The sequence below is a fragment of the Arachis hypogaea genome, chromosome 14, assembly GCF_003086295.3.
Source record: "Arachis hypogaea cultivar Tifrunner chromosome 14, arahy.Tifrunner.gnm2.J5K5, whole genome shotgun sequence".
Lineage (NCBI taxonomy): Eukaryota > Viridiplantae > Streptophyta > Magnoliopsida > Fabales > Fabaceae > Arachis > Arachis hypogaea.
The window spans coordinates 1,070,315-1,093,676 of record NC_092049.1 but is presented as its reverse complement, the minus strand read 5'-3'; the positions used below and the strand labels follow the sequence as shown (position 1 = coordinate 1,093,676).

The following is a 23,362-nucleotide window of genomic DNA, read 5'->3' as shown; positions in this document are numbered from 1 at the left end:
TGTGTTAAATACTTTTCACTTAACGCTTGCACGTGCCTTTTTTCGGCCTCTACTTCCTTCCTGACCCTTCACCAGCATTTCGAATCAACTTAATTTTTCGAAAATAATTATTTCGACTAACAAATTGCCCCTTAAGATTAATGTGTTTGCCTTCGAAGTCATTTTTTGGAAGATGAAACACTTAATCTTAATCCAGTCATCAGTCACCTTAACTGATAATAATTACTATTTACCTTCTCCATTAATTCTGACTCGCCTTCTTCACAAAGTTACCTCCTTTTTTTTAAATTCTCTCTGTAATAACGGCTAAACCAAAACTCCCTTTAAATTCAACACTTCCATCTTTGTTCAACTTTCTCAAATCCCTATTCTCTTAATTTTTCTTGCATTCCTCTCTCTTATATAACTTCCAAAATATCAACTAAAATTAAATAAATTAAAATATATGTAAACTAATTAATTACTTAATATAAAAGAGATAGAATCCAACTTTAAAATCTAATTTCCAGGTTACGTGCCACATTGCATTCAACCGATTGATGTCCTGTAACTCACGTATTTTCAACAAGCCATGTATGCTTCTAGAACTAAACTAAAGGTGTAATCAAGTTTCCAAAACTTTAAAAACTTAGCAAATGATTGTTGTTCTCGGTTGCACCAAATATATATAACTTTTTATGTATATCTTGTGGGATTATGATTATCTCTTATAGTGGTCGAGCATAAATTTGTAGGATCGGGACATGAGGTTGAAGCCGATTTTCTTATTTCAGGTCGATATTTCTATAAGGATAGTGTGTACTTACAAAAAATTCTGACGCTCAAGTCAGTATAGCCTAAAAGGTATAAAGATTAGAGTTAGAAAAGATACTTTGGATGTTTTGTCATGTCCTATATTTCGAATATTTTGTCATGTCCTATGTTTTGTCATGTTTTGTCATGTCACTAATATCAAGTTTGCACTATATGAGGCTTGAACCCAAGACCTCTTGGTAAGAAGGAGGAACATATGCCACTTGAGCTAAGATTCATTGGCACGTGGATTCTCGTCTGAATATAATTCAGAGTATATTTTTTATGGACCGACGTGCTTCTAAGTGCAGCATTCTTGGGCTGTATATGACATGAGCCCAATCTAATGGGATTGGTCCATAACAATAAATAAATAAATAAATAATCCATACATTACCAACGCAAGTTGGTACAGATAGATGAGGGTCTGTGTCCCTTAACCATCTCTTCTGAGTTTGATACTCACTGGAGGATGGGAATAGAATTTGCTTGCTTGCTTGGGAGGGTCGCCCACTTTGTGTGCCTCTGCAGTACCCGAAGAATTAATCATTGGGCTTCCGGCCTAATAGATACCCTGGTGAAAAAAAAAAAAAATAATCCATACATTGTTTTTGGTTAAAAAGTAGTTGTTTTACAATTGTTTCAAACATGCTCTTAATTATGATGCATTGTAGTTTGTAGATAATGATAGGTTTCAATTTCTAATGCAGTGGTTTATTGATCATCCAAAGTTCAACTCAAATCCATTTTACGTTGGTGGTGGCTCGTATTCAGGAACTCCTATTGCTCCTCTCGTTCAAAAATTATATGATGGTAAATACGGTGAATGCTAAATTCTGAACAGCTATTTTAATTTATTAACTCGGTTTGATTCATTCAATTTTTCTGAATTCGCAGGTTACGTAGCAGGTGGTGTACCACGCATTAATATCAAAGTACAATATTCCAATAAATTCAACACATTTTTTGTATTTAATTTTACTCTTTGTCTGTCAATGTCAATGAGTAATAGCTCAAATGACATAGTCTCCCCATACTCAATTAAAAGGTTGTGGATTCGAGTTTTCTATGTTTGGTAAAAAAAAAAAATTTTGATTTTGGTCCAATAAAATTTACCAGGGATATGTGATTGCAAGCCCAGGGGTGGACCTATATGAGACCCTGAACTCGAAAGTGTTGTATGCATACCAGATGTCTCTTATACCAGAATTACTCTATCAGGTAATTTAATTTACCGAAATATTTGGTAACCAAAATATATTAATAAAAAATAATCACAATTTATCTTATTTAATATTTATAATTATTATAATAATTAATAAATATTAAATAAAATAAATTATAATTTTTTTTGTTCTTTTAATATTACTGTTAAATTCATGCTTCTTTATTTGCTGATTTTGTTGCTTCATCTCGTTTCTTTCCCTTTTTTTTTTCTTAAATACAGTCGATAAAAGAACATTGTGGTGGTAATTATGTAAATATTGATCCAGAAGACACAAAGTGTGTTTCCGATTATGAAGCTTATTCCGAGGTTAGTACGATATGTAACAACTGAGTACATTATATTTTTTCTTTAAATTTTTAAAAATTTTTTAAATTATTCGTAATATTTTATTTAATTCAATTTTGTTTTTTATATTAAGAGTGTAAAAGAAAAAATTATCCATGCAACTTGTATATTTAATCTGTATCCGATCTAAATTTTACAAATAATATCTAATTTATTAGTCTATTTTAGGACAGAATTAAGGTTAAAATAGCGGAACAATGACCCCTTCAAATTAAAAAAATTTATGTATAAAGATCATTACTTTTTATATTATCCTCTCTTATATTTTTTTTAGAATTATATTTTTATATTAGTCTCTCTTAAGAATTACTCTAACTCTATCATGATCTATTTGAAATACGGTGGAAATTCAGGTACAGTCGACTTCACGTGAAGATGGTAGTTGAGAGCCGTTAGATAAAAATTTAGTCAAATCAATCAAATTATCTAACGGCTCTCAGGCTCTCAGCTAACGGCTTCACGTGAAGTTGGTAGTTGAAAGTTGTTAGCTGAAAATTTAGTCAAATCAATCAAATTATCTAACGGCTCTCATCTACCAACTTCACATGAAATCAACTGCATCTGAATTTCCACCTTGAAATATTTCAAAAACTTTATTGATAGAAAAGTATTGTTTACCACTTTATCTATATGTAAGTTTTTGGGTCTCGCAATTAATATTAAGTCCTAGTACATAAGATATAATTAAAATAATCATGTAGCTTATGGATTTGCAGTTAGTTCGTTACATAAATCCACAACAAATTTTGGAACCTTTCTGTGAAACGACACCTGCTGTGAATCATGGAATTTTACAATCCTCACTTCAACATGGTTCAGAATTTTGGTGTAGAGTTAAGTACATTCACTTTATTTATCTTTACATATCAACTTATTTATATAGTAAAAACTCAGGTGCAGTCGACTTCACGTGAAGTTGATAGTTAAGAGCTGTTAGATAATTTGACTGATTTGATTAAATTTTCATCTAACAGCTCTCAACTATCAACTTCACGTAAAGTCGACTGTATATGAGTTTTCACCTATTTATATATATGTAGGTTAATATAATAATAAGGACTAAAGAGATAGTTATTTACTATTTAAATGCTACTTTTGGAAAGAGTATGAGATATTAATATTAATGAGCTCATGTTGATAGAAATAATAAATCCTCTAAAACAATTCCTTCATTTCAATCAAATATTCTTAAATTTATAGAACTTTATAAAAAGAACATTTTGCTCCCCTAGAATGTTTAATTAATTCAAAATTTTAAAAAGAACACTTCCATTTATTTTATTTTATTTTTTAAATGAATGCCTGATATATGTATATCTATATTCCTAAATTCATTCTCATCATCCATTTATATTGGAATACAGAAATGTCATGCGACATATATAATTCATGTAGTTTAATAAAAATACTTTTTCTTGTTGTTTTTATTAAGAGAAAATTAACATTTGACCTAACTTGATTATGCTAACTGTCTATTTTAGAGTTATGATCACATTCTTGTGAACACATGGGCAAATGATAAAAGTGTGAGGAAAGCCTTGTATATTAGAGAGGTAATAATGCTACATACTTTGAATAATTTGATAGGATAATTAGTTCGAGATATTATTGTATTTTAGTTTAATTATTTTGTTCGTTCTATAGTTTTATTAAATTTACAATTAGATTTTTATATATATTTTTTAATTAAATTTTTATATTATTTTTAATTTGTAAAAAAATATTCAATTAATTATAAATATTTTTAATTTTTAAAAAGTTATTCAATTAATTTTAATATTTTTATATTAAAAAAATTAATTATAAAATAAAAAATAATATAAAATTTTAATTAAAAAAATATATAAAAATCTAATAAAAAATTTAATAAAATTATAAAAACTAACAAAATAATTAAACTTTGTATTTTCTGTTGAGTTGCATTTGCTGAGACAGTATTATATCTCAGATTTATTATGTCTGTCTTTGTTTTTACTTAGCATAACTAAAGACGTTTGTGTTCTATCATGTCATGTATTTTATGTTTTTCCATATTTATCCATGATATATATATATATTTTATGATATATATATATATATCCATGATATATATATATATATATATATATATATATATATATATATATATATATGGGTATATAGATTTATTAATCTGCCTATTATTTAAACATATTTGTTCATGATAACTCAATAAAATATTTATATTTCATATATATTAATTAATTACTGTATGTAAATAAACAGATTTTGTTTTTGATATTGGAGTAACATCGGTGTTTTTTTAAAATGTGGATTGATAGGGGTGCATTCTCAAATGTGAAACCGTTTAATTAGATAAACAAAAATCGGATCATCCAATTTGTGAGAAGCACAGAAATCGAACCGTCTGATTTGTGAGATACAGAAATCGAACTGAGGAATTTGTGGAATCGGACCGAGAGATTTGTGAGAGTACAAAAATCGGACCGAGAGATTTCTATTAAAAAAAATTAAAAGATTTGAAGTATAGAAATCGAATCTTTCGATTTGTGTATCTTTCATACTTTTAAAAAATATCAAAAATTACAATATTAAAATATATCACTACTTTTATTTTCATATACAAGAAAAAAAAATCGTAAATGAAAAGTTTTTTTCTCTTACTATTGTACAGGTTATTAAAAAAGCTATCTTGATGGATGTATATAATTTTAATATAATTAATAATGAGTTGACTGAGAATTAATTCCATTAATATTGGGATGTAAATAGGGAACTAAGGGAGAGTTCTTGAGATGCAACAAGACTTTGGCATATAACATGACTCTACTCAGCGTTGCAGGATATTATCAAAATCTGACCAAGACCAACATCCAAGCTCTAGTTTACTGGTTAACTTCTTATATTATTAATCTGACTATATCACGTGTATATTAAAATTATAATATAAAATATAAAAATTATTTAAATAAAAATATTTAAAATATATTTTTAAATATTTTTAATAATTAAAATTTAATATATATAATTATTAAATTATATTATTTTTGTTAAAATTAAATTAAATAAATTGATTTGAGAATTCTTTTTTTTTCTATATTGTTATGAGAGTATTTTAATTATTTTTTATAATAAAATTATTGTAGTCATTTTCTATAAAAAAAAATATTAATTTAGATCTGTTTAATATTTAATTTATCGATTTTTCGGCCAAATCAATTTATTTAATTTAATTTTGACAAAAATAATACGATTTAATTTATTATATGTATTAAATTTTAATTAATAAAAAATATTTTAAATATTTTTATTTAAGTAACTCTCATAAAATATATATTAAATATAAATATATATTAAAAATAAATTAATATATATATATATATATATATATATATATATATATATTGTTACTAATTTTAGTAACTATATTTTGTATTTTTTTTTAACGAGAAACTTTAATTTGTGTTGTTTTATATAATTGCAGTTCTGATCTTGATATGTCAATACCACACATAGCTACACAAAATTGGATAAAGTCATTAAAGCTTAGCATATATGACAAGTGGCGTGCATGGTTTGTTGATGGTCAAGTGGCCGGGTAATATATATTAAAGTTTTCTTTAACTTTTTTATATTAATTGGTAAAATATCATGCTAAATGCTGCACAGATAGGTTGAGCTCCTCATTTCTATATGAATAAGGAGGAAGAATTTAGAGTAGAGAGAAATTAATAGTATTAGAGATAAATAAAGAATAATAAGAGAAAATTAAGGAATGAAGAGTTAAGGGGGATAGATAAAAGGAAAAGATAATTCTATTAATGAAAATTTTCAAAAAGAATATATGAATTACTAATTTTATACTTTTTGAATTAAATTGGGTTGGTCTAGTAATTAATTTATTAATTTATTTAAATAAATGTCAAAATTTTAAATTTTGTCATGTGTATGAAGTAACCTATTAACCAATAATAAATTTTTAAATGGAGTTCTAATCTATAACGAATTAGTTCTTAACACCCCAAATTAAAAAATGCCGTAAAAAACTAAAAAATAAAATTTGTGTTTTTTAATTCTATCACTACTCTATTTATAATAAATTCTACTCCTATAACAACTTTTTAATTGAGTCATAGGGCCAATCTTTTTACGCCTTACATACTCATCATATATATTAGGGTAGCTGTTGAGAATAAGTGTGTTTGGATTTCATTTGCATAGAATTGATTTTACAAATTTGATTTTGATGAAAAATAAATTTGTGTTAACGTGATTTATGTTTGGCAATTTTTATGTCAAAATGGATTATAGTAAAGTAAATGTTGTTTAGATTATACTACTCAAAATCACTTTTAGATGAAAAATTACTAAAAGAGACATCAATTAAAATAATTTTTTATATTATTCTATTATTTTACTTTAGATATTTGAATAAATCTTATTAATTAATTTTATAATAAAATTAATATTTACTTACTAAATTAAAGTAACATATAAAAATTGACAAAATATATTTTAATACATAAAAATACTAATAAATATTAAATTAAAAGATAAAATACTAATGAAATACATAAAAGATAATATCTTATACAAAATTAGTACATAAGAACACTATTATTTCTACTGCATGTGATTAATAATTTGATCCCTAATCAAATCTCGAACACGGTCCATTTCTGCAGAAGAGCTAATGGTTAGAGTTTGATCTGAGCTTTCACCAACATAACTATTATCTTCTCCATCAAGAATGTTTGCATGTTCATATTGATTAAACTCGGTATCTGTTTCAGAATGTCTTCTAATAAAATTATGAATAGCCATTGTTGCACACACTATCTGCACTTGAGTTTCAATTTTGAACTTGGGCATGTGTTGCAAGATAGCAAATCTATTTTTCCACACTCTAAAAGTCCTTTCTATTGTGCATCTTAAGCTTGAGTGATAATAATTAAATACTTCATTATGATTTGTAAATCCAGAAGAACGCCTAAAATCTGCAAGATGATAGCGCTCACATTTATATGGACCAATATATTCTTTTGGTGTTGGATAACCGGCATCTACCAAATAATATTTACCTAATGAAAAAAAAAAATAGTTACATGATAACCAAGTAAATATAGTTTATTTGTAAGAAAATGATAAAAATTAACCTTGGAGGAGGATGCGAAAAATTCATGGTAGGAGTTGTAATAGCATTATCAAATATACGAGCATCATGCGCAGTGCCTTCCCATCCAGGGTAAAGCAAAAATAAAGCACATGTCCCAATCACATTCAGCAATTATATTTTGTGTTGGATATCCTTTTCTTCCAATAAATTTGGGTTGATCACTTGGGCTAACCACACATGGGATATGAGTACCATCAATTGCTCCTATAGCATTTTTAAAAAATGGCCAATATCGTTGGTCATTTTTTATTTTGCTATGAACATTCTGAAACTTAGGATCCGATGACTTAATATATTTAATAGATAATCTCAAGCAAGCAACCAATACCTCGTGAAAATGTCTACTTACTGTTTCTCCAGAATGTTGAAACCTTTCTTGTATCATCCTATTACCCACTCCATGACCAACCGTATTTAAGAACATTGCAACCATTTCCTGAACTCCCATTTGTCTTGTACATTTTAATCCTTGTTCAACTAGTTCATCACAAAATTGAAAAAAAAACATGTTTTTCCATCCGAAACATTTCATAACAACGAATGCCATGGTCACATAAAATTTCTTGCACCCATAAATAACCTGTTTGTTCACTAGTTCTACATGATTTTTTGCACAGATAATTGACTGCATATTGACCAATTAATGCAGAAATATTTTCAATTTCATCTGTTTCTTCTTCTATAATGGAAAGTAATTTTGATTTTTCATGTTGTTCCTTTTCATACTCTTCAAATAAATACTCCATGTTCATTCCAAATTAATTAACAAAAATTAAGTCCTACATAAGAATATAAATAAATTCTTATCAATACCAAGCAAAAAAATAAATTATATATAATAAGAACAATAATTAAATACCACAAATATTATATAAAATGATAAATAACTAAATAAGCAACACACAAATTTTTTTATTGTCTTATCCTAGCATAACAAAATATTCATGGACAAATTAAAATGGAGTATAATAATAACTTAACTAGTTTTGCATGAAAATCACAAAAAAAAAAATATTAATTTTGCATGAATGGTAGTAGATTATATGCTGCATGTTTGAGCCAATCCAACAATCTTTGCTCATATTCTTTTAAGGATACAAACATTTCTCTAGCAGGTTTAAACATCATTAATTGACAACAACGACTATAAAAATTGGGATCACTAGTGATCATTTTCATCTTTTGAATCTCAGCCATTATTTCCCCAATAGATGCACCGGGTACTAGAAAAGTGGACACAGTAGTTGAGCGTGATTCAGATGCAGAGGCAATTCTACTTATTGCATCCGCAATTTGCTTTGAGGCAGCGACTTTAAAATTTTTCTTCTGTTTTGTTGTTTCACAAACCACATCTCTCTTTCTTTTTTCCGTACTCTTTTGACTATTATTTTCTTGAGAAGAGCTAAGATTTACGTGTTGAAATTCAGAATTAACTCCCACAGTAGCACCTATACCTTCTTCTATATCAACATGACCTTCCTCAAAGTATGGTCGATATCCATCACCATATTCTTCTATGCCACTAGGTAACATCTCAGATGAGAGAGCCCAAGCAAATTTGCCATCGGCCATAACATCTTTAAATAATATAGTTAACTCATCTTTAAAAGGAAGTCCTTTATTTCTGAATTTTCTATATAAGGGATTTTCCTACATGTGTACAACTAATCAACACAAGACTTATTACCAAAATTAAAGTTAAAATTTTTGCTTTAATAATAAGTTACTACATACCAATTGTTTTCTCTCCCACCATTCATTTGGTGCATCAACGGTATGTTTAGTATAATCCCATCCTAAACCCGTTTCTTTGTCAAAAAACTTTACCATGCTGACCATTCCTTCTTAAGATTGTCTCACTTATTTTTTAATTGAATCTTATCATATTGTTTTCCAGTTTTTTCATTAAATATATATATAAAAGAATATTTAGTCAAATATTAACTTTTTTTAAATTTCAGGTAATAACGTGAGAATGTTAATTTAATATTATTTTTATACCGTACTCTCAATAATTTTATTTTTATAAGACTTTTTTTGGCATCCAACATTCATAATTTTATTAATACTTATGAATAATTTTTTATTTAATTTATCTTTTTAATGGGATCAATTAACCTATATTATAAAAAAGTTACAATAAAATATAATATATGAGAATTATAATTATAAATTTTACATAGTCGAATAAAAAAATAAAAAATTTCAGCCGAAACAAAAATAAAGTATAATAAAATATAAAATGAGAACTCACGTAAATAAAAAACGATAAAAATTTTATAAAACCAACAATATATATATCATATGAATAAAAAAATATAATAAAAGATAAAAAAAATTATTTGAACTATATCAAATAAAAAAATAAAATAAACTTCGTATAAGATATAAACACAGTGCATAAAAGAGAAAAAAATAGAATTTATATGAACAAGAAATAATAAGAATACCATAAAAAAAAGTAATAACATACCTGGGGATTAGAACACTGAAAAAAACAATATAAAAAAAAGTCAATGATAAAAATAAGTAAAAAATAAGAAAGAACAAAGTCAAATAAAAATAAAAAAGACACTTTACATATTAAACATAAAGAACAGTAAATAATAAAAAAAATTCATATGAACTAAAAAACAATAAGAAATAAAAATATAAAAGGGAGTACTATACATTTTATAATATTAAACAAAAAATATTTTATAATTTATTTTAGTGTCGTTAGTACTCTTTAATTTAGTATCATTTATATAAACAAAAAATAATAAAAGTATTATAAAAATTAATAAAAATAAAAATTTATATCAACAATAGTTATCATATAAATAAAAAAATACAATAAAAATATAACAATAAAAAATTAAAAAAATAACATCAGAATACTAAAAAAAGATATGAAAAATATTTATCATATAAATAAAAAATATAATAAAAAATATAAAAACCAAAATATGAAAGAAAGAATTAAAAATAATAAAAAAATTAAAATATTTACTTTGGCAGTGATAAAAATAAATCTGAAAAAAAAAAATCTATAAGGAAGAACATAAGAGAAGAACATACAGAGAACTAATGGTGAAATGATGTGGTTATGTGCATCCTTTTTATAGAAGAAATGAAGGGTACAGTTGGTAGATATGGAATAAATTTTTTACCTAATTCCTTCAACGGTAATTAATTTTCCCAACGTGAACGCAGAAGTTTGAATTTGTAGCTTCACGTAAACGTACGTTCAGAGGTGAAAGCACTTTTGGGTTAGGAGTTTCAAAAAGTTGCCAAACATGATAATGGAATGTTCAAGACGCTCAAACGGACTTTTCTATTTCTCAACGTGATCCCCAAACACACCCTAAGTAGTATGACTACAATCCAATCAATCACGTGTGAAATAGTTTGTTATTGTTATTATATTAAAATATTAATATAATAAGACCTTTGATTAAATTTAGAAATTTATCATTGTGATAGTGATTATAATATCGAGAGATAAATTTTTTATAATTTAATTTAAATTATTCTTGGTCATATGATTATTAAAAAAAACATTAATAATCCAAAAAGATCAAAATATATATATATATATAATGGTCTTCATTTGATGAAGATTAATAAATCTCATTTATTAAATTATACATATAGATGGTGCATATAGAGATATGATCATTGAACATGATTATAAAAAATCTAAGCAACCATTAGATCTATCTTTATAGAATTGTATCATTATACAAATAGGATACTTTTTCGAAAAGTTAGTTTGACGATGAAACCTTATATACTTTCAGAAGAAAGTATATCCTCTATTGAGTGGTGTTACGATGGGTAACCGGAGATTGATGGGCTGGACTCGTTGGGCTGGCCCAATCGTCTGAGGAGGGAAGCCTTAGAACGGGTTCGCGTCTTTGGGGCCTCCGTCTGACTTGTGAGTGTGAGTGAATGGGGGGTGGTACCTGTAAAGACACTCCGATGCCTAAGTCAGTAAGGGTGTAAGCAGGTTTAGAGAGTATTGGGACTTAGAGATACCTGAGGGGTGTCAGTTTATTTATAATGGAGAGCCAATAACCACCGTTGGAGTAGTTCCACCTTCTAAGGTGAATAACCGTCCCTTTATCTTAGGGAGGTTGAGATATGGCTCCTGAAAGTGGGTAACCGTCCCTTTATCTTAGGGAGGTTGAGATATGGCTCCTGAAAGTAGGTCGAGAGATTTTAGAGGTAGTTATTTTAATATTATCTGCCAGCTAATCCTCGTTTCCGACTTCCTTAGAGCAAGTCATGGTAGGCACCGACTTCCGGAGAGAAGTCGGTGTGGAATAAGGGCCAATTCTTGGGATTGGGCTTTTCTTTTAGACTTGGGCCTTAGCGTTGGGCCAGGGTATGAACAAGTGGTATACAATTCTAATAAAAGTAATTGTACTCTCACTCTTTCTTTAAGATGAAATCCCTTTTCTAAAAAGGAGTTTAACCTCTTATCACAAACACTTTGTCATAAGAAGAGTGATAAAAATAATTTCATTATTTTTCTAGGATAACCAATAAATCTTATTTATTGGACCTAATATCAATTCTATTGTTATGCAATCTCTTAACACATATAAGATATCTTCAAACTCTAATGTTCTTGAGTTTCAGCTTATGTCTTTCCATATCTCATATGGATAAAAAAAAATTAATTTAGTGAAAAATTTGTTAATTTAGCAACATTTTTTAAAATGTAGTCCAAATATTTAACAAACAGTGATCTCAGCTAAATCAAATTTCATGTTTCTTTAAACATGATGGAGTACATGGAGTACTAATATTTATGCGTTGAGAGAAGCTCATTCTTTATTCAATAGAATATCAATTAGATGTTAGCGATTTTATTTTAAGCTCTTATAATAAAAATACTCAATATCTTTATTATTGGTCAAACCAACCCTTAAAAGCAATTTTGATTCACATCCTCAATACTCATATTGAATTTTTCTAAAAGATCACAAACATTAATCATATTAAGGCCAATTATAAATTGTTTGTAACAAAATGAATCTCCAAAAATGTTTGCAAGAACAATTCTCGCTAAAACCATTTACCTAATGGCATTCTAACTTCTAAAGGTTTTTAATTCAAAATATATTGTCCAATACTTCCACTAGTTTAAACAAAATTTTTGATAGTCATACTATCTTACTTTGGACACCATACATCTTCTCAAGATGTTCAGTAATAAATAGTGGAGAAATATCTTTAAACTTAGAAATTATGGTTGTCAAAACAACCCATGTAAAATAATATTACAAATACTTCACAAGTTCTGACCATTCCAAAACCAATTTTATTCGAAGATATTATTTCAGTAGGATTATCATGGACATGTCCATGATAATCGTTTCGTACATAAGAATAATTTTCAATTTGTAGCTAACTTATTACTTTCAAGTATGCCATACAAAATATGGACATATTAAAAAATTTAAAATATGAAAGTAAACAAGAAATCTATATTTTTTGCAAAATTATTTAGAATTACAAATGAGTATCTTGGTTGTCAAGTTGTTACTCATACCTATTCTAAATAAACATGATTAAATTGTATCCCATACAATTATAATCCCAAATAATTATCTGGTTGTCAGATAATTATTTAACTGAATTATATTTTATACTCTTAGGTTGTCTAGATTCAAGTATAAAATTAATTCTCATTTATACATCATCATATGCATAAATAAATTCTATCTTTAAGTACAAGTCTCCTAGTTGTCAGGTTACTCCTTGTAAACAAGAGATAAAATTTATTTTTTTTGACAATCTCCTAACTTTTAGGATTCATATCCATTGTTAGAGAATTTTATAATCATGTTCAATAAAAATTGTCTTTAAAATAAAATTATGCACTATTATAGATCTTTAGGATTACCTTCTTTTCTTGCACTACATGTTATGAACACATGGTAATCCTTCGGTAACACTTTTTTTTTTTTATCTTTTCTTTTAAATGAATAGATGCAAATTCTAACAATAGTTTTGTTGCATTGTATACTCTCTCAAAATTAGTTTGCCCTTATTAGGATTCAAGAACTAATTTTGATTGAAATTATAGACATTTTTTTTAACGGATTAAAACTATATATTTATGTTCAGGAAACAAAAAAAATTGCTAATGTTCAAACATATACCAAAGGGGAAAAAAACATATCATTTAGTTACCTGATTTTTATTGTAACTTCCTTAAAGGTCCTATCGAAATAATATAAGTTATGACAACTGATTATTGGTATACAAAGCATTTTATACAAATTATATAAATATTCTATCATAAGTATCTAGCTAGACTAGACTAGTAAGTAGTAAGTATATTATTTAATTTTATTTATTATTCTCCAATTTATTTATATATATAATAAGTTATACCCAAATCATATTAGTTTTTCATAGCTTTTAAAATTCTATCTTTTTCTATCAATAAATAATTTTGTGCATTCACATCACAATTTACATGCTTCATTTAATGTTTACACAGATTTACAGAAATTTACAAAATGAAAGAAGATCATTACTTAACATATGTGTCAGTAAAGGTAAGTTACAATGCTATTTTATGTTACATTTAATTTGTCAGTTTAATAATGAATTTGCATTTTTCTTAACTAAAATCACGTACACTTCACTAGATGCATGTATTTATTATTGTAATAAAAATGCAGGGTGCTGGACATGTAGCCCAGAAATATAAACCCAAGGAAGTTTACCATATGATAAAGAGGTGGTTTTCATATTCTCTTATATAAGATTATATATGCTTCCATTATTGAAATCAAATTTAATAAGAGGAAAAACTTGATTATTGTATTTCAATCAATTGTGACACCATTCAAATATCTCTTATAGTAGTTGATTCATAATATGCAAGTCAAATTCCAATTCCAAGGAGATAGAATTGCTATTTACATGACAATGTTCTTATGAGATTATCCTAAGCTAGTTAGTAGCAGAATTGTCTTCTAGATATATATCTCAAAGACAAAAGAAAAAAGATAATAATAAATAAATAAATAAATAAAAAGAAGGTTATGCTTTCAATTTTTTAATATAAAATAAATATTAAAATTTTATTAAGTGCAAATATTTTCTATGAATTTAACTCTGTTAACATAATTTCTCGATTTTATCATATATAAAATAAAAATTCAAATAAATTTTGGAAATCAACAAAACAAAGTTTAGACTACTTTATCACAAATGTTAGAGTCAATATTTTTTATGGTTATCAGTGACTAAGAGAAGGGGGTTGAATCTTAGCCCCCTTTTTGCTGATTAAAACTTGCTGCCCTTTTAAAACGCTTCAGGAGATATTTCTGCTTTTTGTCTCGTCACTGGTCAAGAGACTTTTTCTTTTTGTCTCGTAACCAATTAGGAGATATTTTTCAATTTTGTCTCCTTCGAACAGAATCAGAATTTGAGTAGAGTAGAGAGAGAAAATCACACCCAAAAGTATCCTGGTTCAGCTGCTAAGTGCAATGCAGCCTACATCCAGTCTCCACCACAACAATGATGGAATTTCACTATAATCATCATGATTACATACACCAATTCTCCCTAGGAACTACCCTTCCTATCCGGGACAAGTCCAGAATCTAACCCCAATCCTGAACTTGACTTGGTTACCTACCAAGCTTTCAATTGCTAAGTGCTAACCCAACTTGCAAGGGAATTCTCACAGAATCATGAAACACAATACAGATGTACAAAGGATCTCTAGGACATCTATGGCTTTTTCTTTTAATTTTGTATTCTCTGCCTTTTTTCGCTCCATGCATTTTTCATACAAACCTCACTGTTTGCCTTTTTCCATGAGACTCAAGACAGACAAAACTAAATAGAAAATTACAAAATAGAAAATATTGAAGGAGAAGAACTTCTGTTAGTTTGGGTAGCTATGAAAACTCTGTGTTTTACACTCTTGACTCCTTACTTCAAGCCTTGGCTGTCCACCCTTATTATAGAAGGGGAAGCCTCCAAGGTTGAAACGGTCCAACCGAGCTAAACTTCTTCTTCTTCAAACGAAACCGGTTCGGCCAGAGAGAGAGGAGAGGAAACTGAACGCTAAAACTAACATGCAATTACCTCTGTGTTACCCCTTCTCACCAAGCTTCATCAATCCGGACCTTCCATCTTGACTTGCTCACCAAGAAGGATTCCTGGTCCTTGATGAGTCCTTGATGCTTGACAGCTCCTCCTGCTCTAATCTTCTGCCTCTTCCTCCACATAGCTACAGTAGCTACCTCCTGTGATGGTTGAGCAAAAGTAGAGACGAGTCATGCTTCCAAGGGATCTTCTTCCTCTGACCGAATTGGATCTTCTCCATTTTCGGGTATGGAGAGATTGAGACTTCCTCACCACTTCTTACCATGAGTAGCAAAGATCATAGCCACACCCTACTGTGGATCTTCTTTTTCTTAATGCCATCATCACAATGGCCTCTTTCTTGCAACTAGCTTCTCTGTGATTTTTACTGATAGCTTACTTCATCCCTCCTTTCCTGCTAGATAAGACCGAAAGAGAGAGGAGAGAGAACAGAGAAAAGCAAAATAAAAATGAGTTGTGTTTACATTACCCATGCCTAGCCTCTGCTTCTTTCTTCTGATTACTTGCTTCTACCTTCTTCTTCTCTGACAGTGAGGTGACTGAATGCAAAGAGAGAGAAGAGAAAGTAGAAAAAAGAAAAGCTATGGAAGTAATGTGTGTTATCAAATAAAATCAATTAAAATCAATTTCCATGCTTTTTGCCTAGTAACGTGTAATCTTCAATTAATGCCATCAAATCACTTTGCATTTCCTCTTTCATGTTACCAAGGCAATTAATGATAATTCATAAAATTTGAATTCCATCACAAAATGAAAGTGGCATCCGTTGAAAGCATGAAACTTTGCTTTCTTCCAATATTGGTTTCGGACCAAGATTTGGTCTTTGTAGCAAAGACTTTAAATGGGCTTGTTTCAACAATGTACAACCCAACTAGCCAAGCATGGATTCAGCCATAATAATTAAATATTTTTGTACCAAGGCTGAATCTAAACTTCTCATTTCGGCTTACATTTTTTCTTTTCGACCCATAACAAAATCTGCAAGCAACAAAATCATTATTTAGCAAATGTTAATTAAAAACCAAATTAATAATTTTATAATTAATTATTTTAATAATATTTGATCATCATCGAACTAATTTTGGAGTTTTCTAAACTCATCAATCTCCCCTTGATGACAAACATTATTAAAAATTGAAATGGAAAGTGTAAGGATTAAAAGTACTCCCTTTGAAAATTAGGATTCCTCCCCCTTTCCAATTGTTACATAGCTCCCTCTAAATATATGCCATTTTACCAAGGGAAGCAATACTTGTAACATTTAAAATCAAGCTGATAGCCACCATGTCTTCAACATATGGAATATAAATTATGTTGAACAACTTGATTTATGAGCAGAAGTAAAGTGATAAACAAAACTAATTTGTTATCATATAAATGATTTTCTGCTCAATAACAAACAAAATACTTGAGTACAAAGTACATAGCTATCAAAAACACATTAAATAATTCCCAAAAATTTTCTGCCAAATCATTTGATCAAATCAATACTTTCAGCCATCATATCAGAGCAAAAATATTAGATTTCAGCAACATGGCAAAAAATGTCAATCAAACAAAATTATCCAGCATTCACTCAACATATCAGAGTTCAAGGGAATTATCAAAACATGAATAAGTTCCAATGCAGCAAACAGTTCAACATATTAGATAATGCAGCAAACAGTTCAACATATCAGGTCATAGATTATAAAGCATGACCATTGGAACGTGGATCTTATGCACATGGGTGATCATGAATTAAAATGATTTCAGTCCGTGTTTTTCAATTTCAATTTTTCTTGATTTTTCTCCCCCTTTTGTCATCAATGGGGTCCTGCAAAACAAATGAAAACAACATACCAAACAGTAGAATATTTTGTTTTTCACCAAGACACAATGGTCCAGTCAGCACACATGTATTTAAGTAAATGACAATCAAAGCTCAACTCAAAATTAATCTACTAACACAAAGTGCTCAAAACAAAGCCAAATCAGAGCATAAAATAGAGCAAAACAGGTCAACAAATCAATGAAACATAACAGTTTTAATTAAGTTCTTTTTTTTCATCACGGAGAGACCCTGCAAAAAAATGAAGAAAAAACAAAGCAGTCCATAACAAAACAGCATCTTAGTTAAGTTTGGTACAATCTTCCAAGACAAATGAAAATAGTTCCATTGAGTCAAATACACAGAGAGTAAAATAACTGAGCATTCAGCAGCAGCAGCAACAGGGAGCAAACTTAGGCATCAAAATTTTCTTTATTAGATTCCAGAACATCATCTTCTTTCTCGAAAGGAGTCATGTCCTCATCAACTGAATCCAAATGCTTTAAGAGCAAGTTTATCCTTTCATGAGATTTTAGCCAAGCCTTTTCATTTTGCAATGCAAGATTTTTAGCTTCTTTGCTGGATTTTACTATTTGCTTAGACATAGTAGCAAACTCCAAGAGAACTTCTTTACCTTTAGCATGTTGCGGTACACCACCACCTTTGATTGTGGACACTTTATTCTCAACATGTTTGTTACTCAAATCAATATTAAAATGCTCAATCAAGCAAGTCAAAAATATACCATATGACAAGTTACTCCTTTTTATCACTTTTCACACAGTCCTGCATACAATGAATCATAAAGTAAGCTAAAGATATGGGGATGGAGTTCTAAATAGCATAAAGAACAAGGGTGTCACAAACAGCTACCCTCTGATATGATCCGCTTTTAGGAGTAAAAGAACTGTCATTAATGCTAGGAAGAAACCTTCTCTTTTAAAGCAAAATTATTAATGAAAACGTTTTTTTTTTAATTAATTTGAATTTTTAAAACCATAAAAACTGAAAAGACAAGTCATGAGGAATGATAAAATATTAAAACTGTCATGACTTGAAATGGAATGAAGTGATGACATGTTGAAAAATTAATTTCAAAAAAAATTAAAAGCATTTTATGATTTAAAAAAATAATGAGCCCTTATCATGTGAACAAAGTTGGTCTTACATAGGCCCAAAAGGTGGTTACAGCATGCTGGACAATAGGCACAGTTCTCCATGTTTAATCCACAAATTTTTTGAGTTTTATACACCCTCCTTCTCGCCAGTATTGAATAAAGAATATAACACCCTCTCTTCAATCCATGAGCCCACTGAAAATTTCCAGGAGCAAGTTCCAGCATGACACCTACACATGAACTACAATCTCCAGCCTCCTTCCCTATAAAAACAATGTTATATATTTAGTGAAAAATGATAAGATTGTAAAAAACATTAAATATCTCATATGTCATATACTCAAAGCTGACCCTTCACAGATTTTTGTAGAATTTCAGAAACAAAGCACCTAGTTCATAAGAGCTAAAATGCTAGAATCGAATTTCAGTAAATCATCTCAACTAGAGAAAATAGCACATGGTTCATAAAGTATTAGTTAATGACAATATATAAAACTAATAAGTAATGAAGAAGAACACATGGTTCATGGAATTAATAAACAAACATAGATTACAACGGAAACAAGTTTGGCCATCAAAACTAGGGCATTCAGTTTTATAGCACACAAATCTCAAATCCGGCATTTAATTATATATAAAATGCAGTTAAATATACTTTCTCTAACAATTAGAACCTAGAACCCTAACAATCAGAAACATACCTGCTCTAACAATCAGAAACAAGACACATTCAGAAGCTAAAACCCCCAAAATTAAAAACCCTATAATCGCAAAACCTCCCCAACTCATATAACCAAATTTAGGAAAAATGAAACATACCTTCCCTGTCTTGTTTGGCCATTGTTGTTTATCATCATCATCATAGCCACACGCACCTTCTTCGACACTAAAATGAGAGAGGGAGTGAGGTAATCAGCGAGAAAGAGAAGATAGAGAGTGAGCCAGAGAATGATTACCTAGTGAGCGCACGATGGTGAGCGACGATGGGAGGAAGGGGTTCGGCGCTGGTGGGAGGGGCTGGGTTTGGTGCTGCTGGGAGCCTGGGAGGGGTTTCTTTTGGCGCCGCTAGGTTAGAGTTTCTTTGAGTGCATCTGATTTGGGGGTGGGGTAATGGCAAGGGGTTGGTGGTCTAATGGTTTTTTTTAGGATTTTTAGTTGACCGATTTGGTTCGGTTCGGTTAAGATTTTTAGTGTCAAAACGAAAAACGAACCGAACCACAAAAAATAGCAAAACATGAATTTTTCGATTTTTCAGTTTTTGATTTATTCAGTTTTTGGTTTTTTTTTGTTCGGTTAGTCGGTTTTGTTCGGTTCAGATCGGTTTTAAACACCCCTATTTGCGATGGGAGTTAGGAGACAGAACACAGCCCTTTCGAAGACATAGCGACATGATGATGCTGCCATGTGCGGAATGGTGTTGCCAAGAAGAAGTTCGTAAGACAATGGTAATGTACAGCGGCAATGGAGGTGGAAAGGAAGATACAACACCAGCATGGAGGAGGGTGTTGTATTGGATGGGGATAGGGAAGATGATGGTTTCGGGTCAAGTCCGCATAATGGGCCTGGACCCCTGTCGAAAAAAAAGGCCAAATACAATTTATTTTGTTTATAATGTTACCCAACCCTCCCGTACAACTAGTCAAGTAGCACTTCTACATGGACATGTATTTGGAAAAGCTTGATGCAGATGTAGATACAAATGTTGTTATGTTGAACCGCAACTTATTTCAAGATTAACATTAATGTGGGAGTTGGTGTATGAGAAATATTTGTTTGTTCTTTTTAAGTTTCTGTAATTACACGAAAGTTTAGAGACATAGAATACAGAGGAGTAATAATGGAGAAACCTACTGAGGTAAAATAGTACTAGTTAGTGTAATGTAAAAAGAAGGTTGCATGTGGATTTCATTTTAAGTGAGCAAGTTGGGACGCGATTTAGGGCATAGCAGAAGCCATGAACATTGTACGCAAACAACACCCCTACGATAGGTGGTTAATAGTAATTGTATCAAGAAACGTAGTACATTGTTTGAGCAGGAATGCGTATATTAGGTAACGGAGTTATCAAAAAGTGTTACACCAATATAATCCACAAAATACAAGTTTGATTAATAAGTTGAGGATAACAAGAATCAGCATCTCGCAGCTTCGTTGCACCATCGGACCTGCAGTACTGTGACTGGCTCAGTTGAGATGACTTCGAAGATCCCCACACCTCCGGGCTCGAATTTGCACAGGGTAGCGAAGTCTGCCCAGCCTCCAGAGATGACCCCAAAGCTACCGTCACGTCTCCCACTAAATTTGGTGTAGGTGGCCTCCATCTCAATGTGGCCGTGTGCAAGGATGAGTGTGTGCCTCTGACTAGTGAAATGGCTCAGATGAAGGACATTTGGCTGATTGTAGCATAAGAACACATCATTAAAAGAGATAAACTACTGAGGAAGACACGTAGAATAAAACTAGTTGGTGCAGGTAAACAATGCTGGGAGAGTCGTATTAAAAGAACAAGTTGCATTTAAGTTGCCTTACCAACAGGTGGGAGGACAAGACACGATTAGTGAGGTCCATGACAAAGAAGGGCCATTTGGTCTTGTGTTTCTCAGCTATCGCTTTTGCCTTGTCTGAGAAAGGATTGTTGACACAGCGGGCACGCCGGTAAGTACCTTTCTTTTCCTACGGCGGTTCCTCGAACGTTCGGGGCTGGTATGTGTTTTTGCGGCCACCGAAGTCGAAGATACGTACTTAGAAGTCAGAGTTGCCCTTGTGTTTGAAAAGAAGCATGGAGTCTAGATTTATTCGATACGTCTCAGGTCAATGCAATGCTGCCATTTTGTTGTTCTTTCCAGAAGCACCGAAAGCCGATATCCCTTCCATCAGGGACCACCAGGTTTATGTAGGGGGTCCAGTTCGAGAGTTCGTCTGGTCCGATCGGGAGGACCTGCGAAAGAACAGGCAAATGTGGTCAACACATTGATCATTCAATAAGTAATAACATTAGGTGTCTTGTGATGTACAGGTCAGGGGAGGTGGCTTACCAGTTTGAAGCAGGCGGGCCTTATGATTGGCTTCAGAAAATGCAGTCGTAGGTGTTGTTGGTTTCGTTGAGTGCCTGTTGCAGGTCGCTTGCCCTTGTTCCTGGAGGAATACATGTTCACCTAATACAGAACAAATAACAACCTTGAAGATGGTAATGTAGTTGAGGTGAAATAGTATGACAAACAACAAAACACAATAGTGGAGCTCCGTTATTGGATTGTCAAATAGATAAACATTTTCACAGTACGCGGAACAAATTGAACAAACCAAAACCATCATTAGGGTTTAGGGTTTCGTCTAAGAAGGGGGAAAAATGGAAGCAAACAACAGAAAGATGCGCAAAAGCTCTGAAACGAAAATCAAGGGGTTCAGAACTGAGTCATTTTTCTGCGAGTGCAACTCAGTGGTTCTACACAAGAATCGCGAAGTAAAGCAAACAGTCAGGCTCATCATGGGACTAAGGAATGATAAAAAATCGTCAAGATTGCAGTTAAATGAAACATGCAGAGAAGGTAGCAAACGCAAGATAGTAGAGGCAAGGTAAGTATTCCACAAATAGTGCACCCCAAGGAAGGAATACCACCAATAAGACTAATTAGGGTTTTCCGTATCGTCGAATCAAAAGTTCCATGTAACAAGAGTCATGATGCAAGGAAACATTTTTATTTTTTTTCTGCAGGAAAAAACATGCAACATGTACCGACAGAGTCGATGGTTGATGATATTAGTTTCACACAGTTAGATAGCGGGACTCCGTGAAGCAATCAATAGACGGACTAAATCAAAGTGAAGTAAGGGAGTCGGGACGGATTACCTGGCTTGTCTTGGTGGTTGTGTCTGGATTGAGGAAACTTCATCCGGTAGTCTTTCGAGAGACGTGTTGGTGGTTGGATGCAAAACGACGAAGGGGTAAGGGTGTTATGGTTTCGAAACCTCTCGAAACAGTTCAAAAACTCTCTTGTATAAACCGTCGCTGTGAACTACTCAATGGCTTCGAGTTTTGTTTTTACTACAGGTTCTCCATATGCAGACTTGTAGTCTACCACTAATACTCTTCTTCTCATGAATTCCAGGTAGTGTTAGAAGTGCTCCACAAACTCCCTCAGATTGTACCCGTTGTGTATAAATTTTCCAATCTGCATATTCAAAGCCTCGCACCTCGATGTTATCTTCAATCCTGCGAAGAATTTTTTTCAGATGTGCGCATTGGACTATGAATGCTTCCTTGCATACATGTAAGCTATCCACGAGTGGTTCTCTAACCCGAACTCTGCCTCGCTATCCATTCATATTCTCTCAAATTTGTCGACCTCTAGATCGCCCATCAAGCATAGACGGAGTTTCCGAAGAAAACCGGGCCGTCCAACTCTAGCAGTGGCGTTCCTTAGCAAGTGCCAACTACACAACCTGTGATGTGCATCGAGAAAAACTGTACTAACGACACTCTTCATGGCAAGATCCCTGTCCGTCACGATAGATTTTGACTGTTTTCCTTTATTGCATCAAGGAATGACCGCAACAATCACACATAGCTTTTTTCACTCTCGTTGCTCAAGATGGCGCAACCAAACACAACTGTCCTCATATGACGATTCACCCCTGAGAATATTACCAACGGACACTTGTATTTGTTACGACCGTATGTTGCGTTAAATTCCAGGACATCTCCGAACACATTGTAGTCATAACGACTAGTACCATCGCACCAGAAAAGATTTTCCAGCCTCTTCTCACCATCCAACGAGTACTTCCAG

General features: G+C 31.0%; 1 protein-coding gene across 7 annotated transcripts in view; it reads left to right on the top strand.

Moving 5' to 3' along the window:
• Nucleotides 1–14,460, top strand: part of LOC112740840 (serine carboxypeptidase-like 13) — a 30,777-nt gene extending 16,317 nt beyond the window's left edge. For 4 of the 7 annotated variants that reach the window (XM_072213535.1, XM_025789491.3, XM_072213536.1 and 1 more), the window contains 10 exons: nt 1,503–1,605; nt 1,690–1,727; nt 1,912–2,013; nt 2,240–2,326; nt 3,082–3,198; nt 3,847–3,918; nt 5,117–5,235; nt 5,829–5,942; nt 14,020–14,077; nt 14,204–14,460. In XM_072213535.1, coding sequence (XP_072069636.1) covers nt 1,503–1,605; nt 1,690–1,727; nt 1,912–2,013; nt 2,240–2,326; nt 3,082–3,198; nt 3,847–3,918; nt 5,117–5,235; nt 5,829–5,942; nt 14,020–14,077; nt 14,204–14,287 — 894 coding nt within the window. In that variant the 3' untranslated portion in view covers nt 14,288–14,460. Of the gene's footprint in view, nt 1–1,502; nt 1,606–1,689; nt 1,728–1,911; nt 2,014–2,239; nt 2,327–3,081; nt 3,199–3,846; nt 3,919–5,116; nt 5,236–5,828; nt 5,943–7,029; nt 7,235–14,019; nt 14,078–14,203 lie in introns of those variants that run through there. The other 3 variants (XM_072213532.1, XM_072213533.1, XM_072213534.1) reach the window with 3 other exon arrangements.
• The last annotated feature ends 8,902 nt before the right edge of the window (nt 14,461–23,362 follow it).